This window comes from Erinaceus europaeus, chromosome 17 (genome assembly GCF_950295315.1).
Source record: "Erinaceus europaeus chromosome 17, mEriEur2.1, whole genome shotgun sequence".
NCBI classification, from domain to species: Eukaryota; Metazoa; Chordata; class Mammalia; order Eulipotyphla; family Erinaceidae; genus Erinaceus; species Erinaceus europaeus.
The window spans coordinates 68,192,382-68,205,541 of record NC_080178.1 but is presented as its reverse complement, the minus strand read 5'-3'; the positions used below and the strand labels follow the sequence as shown (position 1 = coordinate 68,205,541).

The 13,160-nt window shown below is 43.4% G+C and overlaps 1 protein-coding gene across 4 annotated transcripts in view; it reads right to left on the bottom strand.

Moving 5' to 3' along the window:
- The window catches only part of SYT9 (synaptotagmin 9), a 307,624-nt gene that overhangs the window by 202,919 nt on the left and 91,545 nt on the right, over positions 1 to 13,160 (bottom strand). The window contains exon 1 of one of the 4 annotated variants that reach the window (XM_060176972.1): positions 8,397 to 9,083. The exons of the other annotated variants lie outside the window; for them this stretch is intronic. Within the exon in view, the coding sequence (XP_060032955.1) occupies positions 8,397 to 8,541 (145 nt within the window). The 5' untranslated portion in view covers positions 8,542 to 9,083. Of the gene's footprint in view, positions 1 to 8,396; positions 9,084 to 13,160 lie in introns of those variants that run through there. 4 annotated transcript variants of the gene reach the window in all.

The window sequence follows — 13,160 nt, the reverse complement described above, 5'->3', positions numbered from 1 at the left end:
TAGATGACTAGATAAAGAAATTATCAACTATATACTAGTTGGATTACTATTTGGCCAATAAAAAGATGATTGTTATGTCATTTGGGGCAAAGTGGACAGAACCAGACGTGATTATGCTAAGTGAAATTAACAATGAAGTAAAAGATAACTTTCAGATGGTTTTACTCATATGTAGAAAACAGATTACCTAAAAGAAAGGAACCTGAAAAATAATAATAACCAAACTGATTCTCAGACTGTGAAAACTGTGGTGGCTATGGGAAGGAAGGGGTGGGTGCAGAATGTATAGGTAGAGGGTTTCCTCTGGAGTACTGGCACAGAAACTTTAGAGGAAGCCGGGCGGTGGTACATCGGTTTAATGCCCAGGACTAGGGTTCCAGCCCCATACTGCACCTGCAGGGGACCCACTTCACAAATGCTGAAGCAGGTCTGCAGGTGTCTCTCTTTATCACCCTCTCTCTATCTCTTCACCCTCTCTCAATTTCTCTCTGTTCTATCTAATAAAACTTAGGGGGAAGACGGGTGGGGGGGAATGGCTGCCGGAAGCAGTGGATTGGTAATGCAGGCACCGTGTTCCAGCAATAACACTGGTGGCAATAAAAATTAAAGAATAAAAAGAAACTTTAGTGGTGGTTGTGATGAGTTGTATATACACGTGTAAGTGTGTGTGTGTGTGTGTGTGTGTGTATGTGTGTGTGTGTGTGTGTGTGTGTGTGTGTGTGACAGAGAAAGAAACTGTATTCCTAAAATCCTATGACACTGTAAAACAATGCTAATTCACTAAATTTTGGGGGGGAAAGCAGGCTAACCTAAAAGCTGTGTCTACTCTTTGGGATGAATATAGATATGGATATATCTATATATATCAACAACTGCACAATAAAGATGACCATGAATTAGTAATAGTGGTAGCATTTGCTTTATTCTAAGTACTATGCTATGCCACACGTACATAGAATCAAGCATCCTGTTTTGTCTAGGTAGCACTAATCCATGTACTGAGGAGAAAAACGAGGACACAGAGAATCACTACTTTGCCAGAGACACGCAAATAATAAACTGTGCTAAAACAACAAGTTTACAAACAAGCAGAATAGAAAACCCTCTATGAATGATTATGAATTGCTAAGCATGCATGCCCAGGAATCCCAGCTGAGAAGAAACAAGAACCGGTGGTACTTCTTCTACCACAAAGTCTACCTGTTGAGCTTTTACTTAGCCACTTCCTCTGGAGACCATGATGCAATATCCTCCACTTCCCTTTTTTTTCAGATGAATAAAGTAAAGAGTTAAATATTCTGCTAGCAATTGACAAGCGAATAAGTACAGCATCAGTTTGTCATTTTGTCAGCTCTAGAGTAAGATAATTTCTGACTTTAAAGCTCTTGCTTTATTCCACTTTGTCAGCTTGATTTTCTGGGTGAGCTTTCTTTCTTTCTTTTTTGGGGGGGAATTTCAGTTCTGCCAATGTTGATATAAAGTATCTTATGGACATGCATAAGAACATATAATTGTTTCAAAGAGATCTGAAAAGCCTAGTCTCCTCTGGGAGTTGTTTTGGTTCAAAGCCATTCCTAGAGTCAACCTAATAAAACACTTAAAGTTGTGGTGCAGTTCATGTCTTACATTGTGACTTCATTCAGAGAACAGAAATATATACCCATACTGTATTATCTTTATTTATTTATTGGGTAGAGACAGCTAGAGATTGAGAGGGAAGGGGAAACAGAGAAGGAAAGAGAAAGAGAGACACCAGCAACACTGTGTCACCACTCGTGAGGCTTTCCCCCTGCAGGTGGGAACCAGGGGCTTGAACCCGGGTCCTTGAACACTCTAACATGTGCGTTCAACCAGGTGGTGTACCACCTGCCCTTATACTTCAACTTTTGAAAAATGGCACTGCTCTCCCACTTATGCCCCTCACTAGGCTCCTCCCTTTTTTATTTTTAAAATAACTTATTTTTATTTTATTGAATAAGAGGTAGAAATCGAGAGAGGAAAGACAGAGGGGAGAGAGAGAGAGAGAGAGAGACCTGAAGCACTGCTTCACTGCTCATGAAGTTTTCCTGCTATACGTGGAGAGCAGGGGCTTGAACACGGGTCCCTGTGCATGGTAACTCATGTACTCAATCAGATGCACTGCTACCAGCCTTCAAACTCCTCCTCTTTTTCTCTACATAGTTCAGAATGTGAACTCTTAGCTCCTTCAAGTTACTTAAGAAGGGCTTGTACTTTTTTTTTTTTTAAATCTGAGCAGACAGGAAAGCACACATGCACAAACATAAAAGTTATGTTTTCACAGTGAGAACAATGGCTATCTTTTCCATATAGTAAGACTTTTAAGGTGATTTTCCCTATGTGTGAGCTTAAGTTTTTCCTTGAGAGTTCAGCCCACATCGAAGGGTTTGTGCTTGCAATTGTTTATTCTGAAAAGGCAGCTGGCTATAGGGTTGCCTGGGATGACTTTACCCCAGTTTGCTTTTGTTTTTCCCTCTTGATAATTACCTTATGACTAAACCACTCACTGGCCCATGTGGAGGAATCCCACAGAGATGAAAACACACTTGTTTAAATAAAATATGTATGAAGAAGGCCTGAAATGCCACTGAAGTAAATGCAAATTAGGTACATGCAAAATGTCACTAATTCCTTAGAAGAGTCTCTATTTTCTGACCACAATTAACATTAATTTAAAAAAAGTCACACTATACAGAATAATGCCTGTGTCAATTCAGAAAAAAAAAGTTTTCATCACACACCTGACAAAGAACTGATATATAACACATATAAACTATACTGTTCGACAACAGTAAAAAAAAAAAAAAAAAAAAAAAAAAAACCAAAGATCTAGACAGTTGTTTGTGGTTTGTTTTGTTTTTACCAGAGCACTGATGAGTTCTGGCTTACGGTGGTATGAAGAACTGAACCTGGGGCTTGGAAGCCTCAGCCCTAAGTCTTTTTTGTATAACCACTATGCTATCTCCTCTACCCTGGACAGATTTCTAAAGAAGATGGATACATGGCCCATAGACATATGAAAAGTGATGTACTTATCATTAGGAAAATGCAAATTAAAATCACATTGAGATTCCAACCCGCACCTCTCTGAGAATGGCATCATCAACAAAACAGGAGATGATAGGGGTCAGTAAAGATCTGAAGGGAAAAAAAGGAACTCTTGTTACATTATTGGGGTGGGGATGCAAATTGGTGCATTCATTATGCCAAACAGTATGTTGAGTTCTTAAACAAATAAAAATGGAAAACCTCTTATGTTCCAGCAATACTACTTTTAGATACATACTGAGAGGACAGGAACACTAGTTCAAAGGGACGTGTGTACCCACCCCTATGGTCAGAGCTGCATTACTCACAATAGCCAAAGAGTGGAAACAACTTAAATGCCCTTGCAAAGGTGACTAGATAAAGAAGTTAGTCAATGGATACTACTTTTATTTTTTTTTAAGTGACAATACTGTATCCTTCAGTAAAAAAAAAAAAAAAAAAAATGAATGGAACTAGAGATGATTATGCTTCATGAGATACGTTAAGTGAGGAGGTGAAAGACAACTGGCCTACCAGATCTACCAGATGGTTTTGCTCATTTGTAAAATAATAAATAACTGAAACACATAAGATTGGGGGGTGGGGAGAGGTGGAGGAGGAACAGGAATAGTCAAACTGTCTCTAAGGCTTTGTGAGAACTATGTAGGCCATTGAAGAGCAGGGCACAGAACTTTGGTGGTGGTTATAGCATAGAACTATATCCCTGTAATTTCATAAACTTGTGAACCATTACAAATCCCTAATAAAAATGTGGAGAAAAACATTATTATTATTACTATTTATTTATTTTTATTTTTTCTGCCTCCAGGGTTATCGCTGGGGTTCAGTGTCAGCACTATGAATCTACTGCTCAGGGAGGCCATTTTTTTTTCCTTTTTTATTTGATAGGACAAGAGAAACTGAGAGAGGAGGGTGAGATGGAGAGGAGAGAGAGAAAGCTAGACACCTGTGGACCTGCTTCACTGCTTGTGAAGCGACCCCCCTGCAGGTGGAGAGTGTGGGGGTCTCGAACCTGGATTCTTGCACTGGTCCTTGTGCATCATACTATGTGCGCTTAACCGTGTATGCCATTGCCCAGCCCCTGCAAAAACATTATTTTAATACTGTTTCTCTTACAACTTTGAAAATTTCAATTAAACTTAGTATTTTATCTTGACAATTATTTTGGAAAAATTTCCAAGAAATTATATATATATATATATATATATTATGCAAATAACCAATGTTAGTTAAATACAGGTGACATTAGTGAGGATTTCATACTTGGACACACATTTTTACCACAATTGAGTGAACATAATTAATACTGAGTAGAATCTTTATAAATGTGTAGATTTAATCTATTAGAGTTAGATCCAGTATAGGAGGACAATACAGAAAAAGTCGAAATTTCTCATGGGTGATAAGTTTCTAAACTCTTAGTATATATGATGTGTTTCCCTGAAAAGGTCATTTTATTTAGACTCGGCTCTGAAAATAGAACACGTGGTTCTAGGCTAGCTGAACGCCCAGTGCTTTACTTTCTTCATAGCTACCCACCTCTCCCAACAATTCCTATCAAGCTACAACATGCCTAAGAAATCATATGGGGATCCTACTGTTGCAAACGTTCATGAACAACTAGTCTGAGATGGTGCTTCAGAGTCTGCATTTCTAATAAGCTCCCAAATGCTATTGATTGCTGCTTGTTTCACAGACAAACATTTTGAGCAGTGAAGACTTAGGAGACATTGTGACGATTAAGTGAAATTACCTATAAAATGTTTGGCTTAGATATGGTTGGCATCCTACTGAAGAAAACAAAATTAGCAAGAAAATAATAAAAACATAATGAAAACCTAAAAATCACAGTGCATCTTCCTTTACTTTCTTTTTTTAATGTTAATTAGTGATTTACAAGATTATAAGATAATAGGGGTATAATTCTACACCATTCCCATCAACAAAGATCTATGCTCTCATGCCCCTCCAACAGTAGCCACCAGACTTCTCACAAGGTCATAGATAGGGGGGTGGGAGGGAGTGTATGTGTGCATGCATGTCTGCCTGCGTGCATGCGTGTTTCTCTTTTCAGGTCCATGTGTTTCAATTTTCTATATCCCACATATGAGTGAAATCATCTCATAGTTGTCCTTCACCTCCTTATTTACTTCACTGAGCATAATCATGGCCAGTTCCATTAATTTTGTCCCAAATGATACAATACGGTCTTTTTTTACCTGTTGAATGGTACTCCATTGAGTAAAAACTTACATGATTTTTTTTGTACTCATAAGACTCAAATGAATGACTTTTATTACATTGTTAAAGGCTTCCCCCCAACTCTATGTGCTCCTCATAGTTTTTTTTTTCCAAAATATTTTAAACTTTAACCAGGAAAATGAGAAGACACACACCAGAGAAGCATATAGACCATTTGAGAAAGATGGATGACCCCATGTAGAAGCTGATGCTCATTTTTACTTACTTCTAAGGCCCTGCTTATACTTATTACAACTTATAGGTGTCCTTTATTTTTTTTACTCTTCCCTCTCAGGTAAGGGAAATAGAGCCCGGCTTCCTCGGGTGTTCTTCAAATTCTCTTCCCTCTTAGCAATAGAAAAAAAAGTTCCTGGTCACTAAAGTCCTAGGTCCCTGTAGATCTGGGGTTCAGAGCCTCTCTAGGTCCCCATATCCTAGAGCTGGAGTTTGTTGGAACACGAATGTAATTAGCATACAACTGACGTCAGTCTGACAAGCATACAACAGATTTATGCAAACCCATAAGGGATACACAGGAAGTTATTTAAGCAAGTGTCTGGCAGAAATCACTCTCTCTGTTCCTGCCCCCTTTTTTTCCCATGCTGCTCCCCCTGGGACTGAACACCTGTAGCCAATCACTGGTTACTAGCTTAAAGACTCACGGCGTCCCACCATCATGACTAGCTGATCTTTGCTCCTTTGCTTATATTGCTGCCATGGATTTTATGTATCTAAATAACTGGAGAAGTACTATGTCTCCCATTTGTTAAACCCCAGCCAAAGTCAGTCAAAGTTGTTTGTTTGTTTGTTTCAATACTCTTAAGAGTTCATACTATACAACAGTAGGGGCAGTACTCACAGTAGTTTGAAATATAGCCAGACCAGCATCCAGCTTCTAGGACTCAACAACTAAATCTACTCTTAACTCAAACACTCAAACAGTTCAGAGGAATGGTGATAAATGCAGCTAATTTAAGAATTAGTGTGGGTTCAGGAAGAAGGAATAAATAAAGACAGATTCTGGTCTGAGGTGAAGTGCCCTGCAAAAGAGCTTACTCTTGAGACTTCATCTTCAGTCTCAGCTCCTCCCATATTACTCAGCCCCCTACTTTTGTCTTCTTGACACAAACTCAAGATCCACAGGGGCACAGGTCTACCTCAAAATCCCAGTTCCCTTGTTTGAGAAAGTAGAGCAGTGTTTTCAGAAAATGAAAGAGCAATAAGGCAGATGCTTATTTATAGCTATTTCCTGGTCAAGGAATCATATTTATCTCTTATAAGGAGTCTTCCTAGTGATTCTTCCTTGAGTGCTTACCCATTCTCTTACCCAGGGCACAGAATGAGGAAAACCTGAGAACATGGAATCCAGTTCACAGTTTAACAGGAGCAAAAGTATACAATCATCTATGCGATATAGACTATTAAATATGCAGCTCAGCAAAAGGCCTCCTCTATCCTCTTTTGTAAAGCAAATTAAAAGTGTCTATGTGGGTATTATCTACAAAAAAACCCCAGCACAGTGATAGGCAAGGAAGTGACATGTTTCAACACTAGCATTTCTTTGGGATGAAACAAATAATCTTGTTCCTGCTACTAAGGACAGAAAATTCCCCAACTGGGATATCATCCTGACTTCCCAGTTCATGAAATGAGGTGTCTGACTGTCACATCAGCAATAAACCACACAAAAGCTGGGCATTACACCTCAGGGGATAATCACTTGGGATCAACCCTACTTCTTGACTTAATTCTCCACTTTCAACTAACATATTAGTGATGATCTGATAAACTTAATTAACGTAGCCACAGGCAGTGGGGAAGAAAAGACTTTTTTTTTTCAACAGGAAATCATCCTTGAAGAGGAAAGATCTGACATAAATTTTGAATAATTGCCTTCTCTTCACCTGACGGACCAATTTTGACTCTACTATCAAATAACTGGAATTTAAGTCAGGTTTAGTGTTCACTTCTTTAGGAATCGCATAATTTTCTAATATCCTTTGGAGAAATGAATGTTTATAGAATGGAATTGCCTAAAATGAGGTACATCTGCACAGATAATTGAGAAGACAACGGCTCATTTCCAATATTTACACATACGGAATGTGAAGGGAAAGGTCATATTTACACTACATCTTTAACAATCTATCCATGTTTGTTTTTTTTTCTTTCCTTTCTTCTTTTTATTTCACGCAGGTTGACAGATTATTCAAGAATTTTATTTACCCAGGTGAGAAAAATCTCAAGTCAACATTTGGCAGCAATCTGTCTTGCATAGCCAGCAGCACATAATATATGAACGAGTCAGGGCCTTTTGTGAGAAAGCAAATGGCTCCCCTATAACTCCCTCCTCCAATCTTAACTGATCGATGATGGCCAATACAAATGAACTTTCTAAAGTTAGGAGCTTCGCAACTTTCACTAGGAGCAACTGCAGGTGCAAGGCTATGACCAGCAAACCCACAGACCCAGGTGTGTCTGGCGGCGGGGCTATTCCAGGTCCTTGCCTCTTGCCAAGCGACCCTGGGGGACTGTGCCCAGGCCGGGCCGCCCTGCCCACAGAGCCAGACGTCTTCCTCCCAAGCCCGATCCCGGCCCGCCCTGCTCACCCCAGGCCCAGGAAAGAAAATGGGTGCTCTGGAGTGAGGAAGGATGAGGAGCGTGCAGTGGGATTCAGCAGCAGGCTAGGCACTGTCCCCAACTCCAAACTTCGCAGAGTTTCCTCTGCCCTCTTTCCCTCCCCAGGACTTGGGAGGTCGCCGCGACCTCTCTACTCCCGGAGCGCAGAGCTTGGGAAGCCGAGCGCAGGAGGCTGCCCCCGGTCCCCGGGCCCCGGGTCTGGGCGGGCGTGGCCCTTCCAGCCCAGCCCAGCCCAGCCCACCCGCACTCGGCCTCCGCGCAGCAGCCTGCGCCCCGTCCCCGCCCTACTCCAGCAGCCGGCCATGGCGCGCAGGTCCCGGCTCCCCATCTCTAGCTCCGCGCCCCCCCTTTCTCTCTCCAGTTCGCGTCGCTCTTCTGCCTCAGGCCCAGTGCAGCCCCAACTCCCAGCCCAGGGCCCGCTGGTCTTGCCCGGCAGCGGCAGTACTCACCTGGGTCGCGGAGCCGGGGTCTGGAGCGGTCCCTCAGGTGGTAGATGAAATCCTGGCAGCTGTCGTGCTCCAGGGCCCCGCGGGCACAGAGCTCGGCCAGCAGCTGCAGCGCCTGGTGACAGAGCGCGTCCCTGGCCCCGGGCATCGCCCCCCCCGCATCCTCGGACCGCGCCGGGCAGGCGGGCGCGGGAGACAACCCTCCGCCTGCCAGATCAGAGCCACCGCCTCCGGGCCGTCCGCGCACACTGCCAGGGACCCGCGGAGAAAAGACCGGAGCCCCCGCCCCAGCCAGCCCGGACTACCACCGGTTGCATGCGGCTCTTCCCCAGCCGGGCGCTCGGGGTGCTCTCTTTCACCGCCTGGCCCCTGCGTACCTGCCCCAGCCCCGAGGAGGCGGCGCTGCACAGCCCTGCGCCTCTCCTTCAGCGCTCCGCCTGCCACACGCGGCCGGGGGCGGGGCGGGGTGGGGTGCTCGCCGCCGGTGGGATTCCCGCAGACACTCGCCGGCTCCCCTGAGCGCGGGACCCCGCCCTGCCCCGCGCGCGGAGCGGCAGTGCCCGGGTCCCAGAGCGCAAGCACGTGCGCTCCGTGGGGACTCAGGCCGCCCCAGGCCGGTCCAGGAACAGAGCAACACCCTCTTCCAGGGGCCACCCCCTCCCCTTGTCTCCAAGGCACGTTCTCGGGCGCCTTGCAAGAAAGATACTGTATGGACCACACCTGCGGAGCTGGACAGCCTAGTCTTGTTTGCAAAGTGGAAAAGCGCCACCTGGGCACAAAAGGTGGGCCTCTGCATGTTAGATAATCAGATTGGGGGGGGGGGGGTGAAGAGAGACGAAGAATTACCAAATCAACAACAAAGAGAGATCCCCCAAGAGCAAGTGTCTTTTTGGTCTCAAATAGACCACCTTGGTGATTTGGAGAGAATGGAGGTGATCATGTCAGAATTGAGGTCAAATAAATGACTCCCGGGAAAGACACTGGGTTGAACCTAGAGTTTTATAGATCACTGGCTGGTGTTTAAATAAATAAATGAAAACCTGAGGATTTTATCGCTATCCCAGAAACTGTCATACACCCATCTGTAAACCAATTATGGCAATAAAACCCAGAAATACCTCAAGGACTACTCGTGGTGTGTGTGTGTGTGTGTGTGTGTGTGTGTGTGTGTGTGTGTAAGAGTGAGGGGGGTACACATGTCTTTTAGATATATATTCTCATTTAATTTCTCGATAGCACATCAAAGGCTATTCTCATTTTACCACAGAAAAGCTGAAACCCAAATAGGTGATAATGTCACAAGGCAAACTAATCTTGATTGTCATTTTTAAAAAATGCTCAGCCATGAGTCCCAGTTAGTTACACTCTAAAACAGCAGAATCTTACAACTGGCATCCTTAGCCAATAAGGCTATGCTGCTCCCAAGGACATCATATAGCAAATCATATTGTGCAGAAAAGTAATTCAAGAAGTGTATGGGGGGGTCATCAGAGGTGAAACAGTTCTGCAGGTATCTCATTCTCTCTCCCTATCTCCCCACGCCTTTCAATTTCTCTCTGTCCTAACAAATAAAAGAAAAAAAACGGGAGAGACAGAGAGAGAAATGATTGTGGATGTCATAGAGTAGTCACCCAAAAATGGGCTTTGAAATCCTACAGTAAATGGATTCAAGAGCCTAATAGGATTTCAGAGAAGGAGCCAGGCCTTAGTGCAGCAAATTAAGCACACATAGTACTAAGCACAAAGACCTGTGTAAGGATCCCAGTTTGAGCCCCAGGTCCCCCACCTGCAGGGGGCATCGCTTTGCAAGGGGTGAAGCAGATCTGCAGGTGTCTTTCTCTCCCCTTCTGTCTTCATCTCCTTTCGCTATTTCTCTCTGTCTTGTCCAACAACAACAACGGGGGAAAAAATGGCCACTAGGAGCAGTGAATTCATAGTGCAGACACCGAGCCCTAGCAATAACCCTGGAGACAAAAAAAAGAAAAGAAAAAAAAAAAGAAAATTTCAGAGCAAATGCAAAAATAATAATGATAACAACTCCAGAATTGTGAAAAGTCAAATAAGCCTCACTGGTCTAGTAAAAGCAGGAGGGAGAAGTAATCTCCTAAGAGGGAGTGTAGTGGAGACAGAGCAGAAACTGGTCTGCCAAAAGAGGCAAAACCTAACAGTGCAGGGACAACCAGGAAGACTGTTGCTTAGTGTTGGTGTGGCAGTGTCGGGAAGAAGCACGTGTGAAAGCATGCAGAAATAGAACGCTGATGTGACCATGTCAAAGAGGAAATGAAAGTGCTAAGTTTAGTTATTACCTAGATGGGTGGGTGCAATAGTTCACTTGGATAGTACGTAATCTAGATTTGAGCTTAGCCCCACACACAGAAGGAAGCTTCAGTGCTGTGGTCACTTTTATGCTCTTCCTCTATGCCCCTCCTCCCCCTCCATATATATATATGGAGGGGGAGGAGGGGGAGATCCACTGACAGTGGAGGTCCCTTTGTGCTCCCCTTGATCTCTCATGTGTGTGTGGTGAGGGTGGGGGTAGTGGTAAACTCAGTATTTCATACACTACGCAGTGTGTCCTCTAGGATCTGAGCTATCTCCCTGACCCCTAGGTAACTGTGTTTATTTTATTTTATTTTATTAGAAGCAGAGCACTGCTCAGTTCCGGCTTATGGTAATGTCAGGGACTTAACAGCCTCAGTCAAAAAAGCCTTTTGCATAACCATTATGCTTTCTGTGGTGCATTCTCCATCTCTCTCTCTCTCTCTCTCTCTCCACATATATATCTGGGAGTAACTGGGTGCACCACTGCCCGGCCCCTTATATCAAATTTTTAAATAAAAAAGAAAGAAAAATTTATTTAAGAAGGAGGGAAAATTAAAAAGTAGGAATCAAGGGGTGGTCAGTGGCACACCTGACTAAGCTTGCATAGTACTAAACACAAGAACTCGCAAAAGGTGCTCCCCACCTGCAGAGGGGTCACTTTTCTTCTTTCTCAGAGAGAAATTGAGAGAGGAGGGGAAGATAGAAAGGGGAAGAGTAAGACAGACACCTGCAGATCTGTGTCTATCTTTCTATCTCAGAGAGAAATTGAGAGATGGTCTGCTGCTTGTGTGTGGAGCCGAGGTACATGCCCCATGTTGGTACGCCATATGCCGGTCCCAGTTCGGAGCACCAGATGCCGGGCTAGCTTCACAGGAGGGAGAGAGATGACCGGGGACTCATGGCTGAGCTGGGAATGCAGTTCAATCTTTATTGAGTGGGAATGCAGTTCGATCTAGCTCTAATCACAATTCTGTCCTATATATATATCTCCTGAGGCGGAAGTGTCAGGTCAGAAGAGGATGTATGTAGGATAGGGGGTGGGGAGAAGGAAAAAGCTGAGAACCAGTGGGGATTAAACCAATGCGGGTCTCAAAACAATGATTATGTAAATAGACCACAGAGTTAAGCAATGCAACAGAAGGGGTCTTAGAAGCAGACCAATAGGAGGGCAGGATAGAAAGGGAATGAGAAACACAGACACCTGCAAATCTGTGTCTATCTTTCTATCTTACCCTCCTCTCTCAATGTCTCTCTGTCTATCCAATAAAATGGAAAAAAAAAAAAAAAAAAAAACCACCAGCAGTGATGGATTTGTAGTACTGGCACCAAACCTCAGTTATGACCCTTGAGGCAAATAAATAGTAGGCATCAGAGAAAGGAGAGAAATTGCACAGCACAGATGAGTCATAGGGAACATAGGAAGAGAGGATTTTGTTGGAGGAAAGATCATCAACAGCAGTCAACAGAATTTAAAGAGAAATAAACAGTGTCATTTGGATGTAGAAAAAAGAAAGATATTCATGACTGAGAGAAAATAGTTACTGTGTTACCAATCTTGTGGAATTACCCAACATTTTTTTCCCCTTTTTGTTGCCCTTGTTGTTGTAGCCTCCTTGTGGTTATTATTATTATTGCCATTGTTGACGTTGCTTTGTTGTTGGATAGGACAGAGAGAAATGGAGAGAGGAGGGGAAGACAGACGGGGAGAGAAAGATAGACACCTGCAGACCTGCTTCACCGCCTGTGAAGCGACTCCCCTGCAGGTGGGGAGCCGGGGGCTGGAACCGGGATCCTTACGCCGGTCCCTGCGCTTTGTGCCACATGCACTTAACCCACTGCGCCACCACCCGACCCCCCACCCAACATTTTTGTGTCTAAGTTTTCTCAGTAGGTAAGACCAATCTTCGTATCCCTGGGTTACTATAAAGATTACACAAAATACTTGGATTAGTGCTGCCATGTTGTATAGACTCAGTCATCTGCTTTTGTTGTTGCTGCTATTATGTGTCTCCTAGTATATGTCAGCTTCTACAGACAGTTTCTTAATTTATTGTAATATATCCCTAAGGGGTAGATGTTAATTTTTTTATTTTTACTGTTTTACAGATGAGGAAAGTGAAATAAGGTGGTTAAATAATTTTTACCGATGGCAAATGGGTAGTTTGTTTCATGGATAGTCACAACTATCTCTTCCATGCCACATGTCCTTTAGCAATGCAATTTTACCTCTTTTCCACAAAGTGGTTGAGTTGTATTTCCTTTCCCTCTAGATATGGCTCTGATACTCACTTTAAGCATCAGAATGAGTGGAAATAATGTTGGGAAACTGACAGTGAACAAAAGGAATTACGGGACATGAACATAATTAGTATACAGCTGATGTTAGGCTGATGTCAAGAACATAGGACAGACAGTAAGTAAAGTCACAAGGAATTGTGGATATAG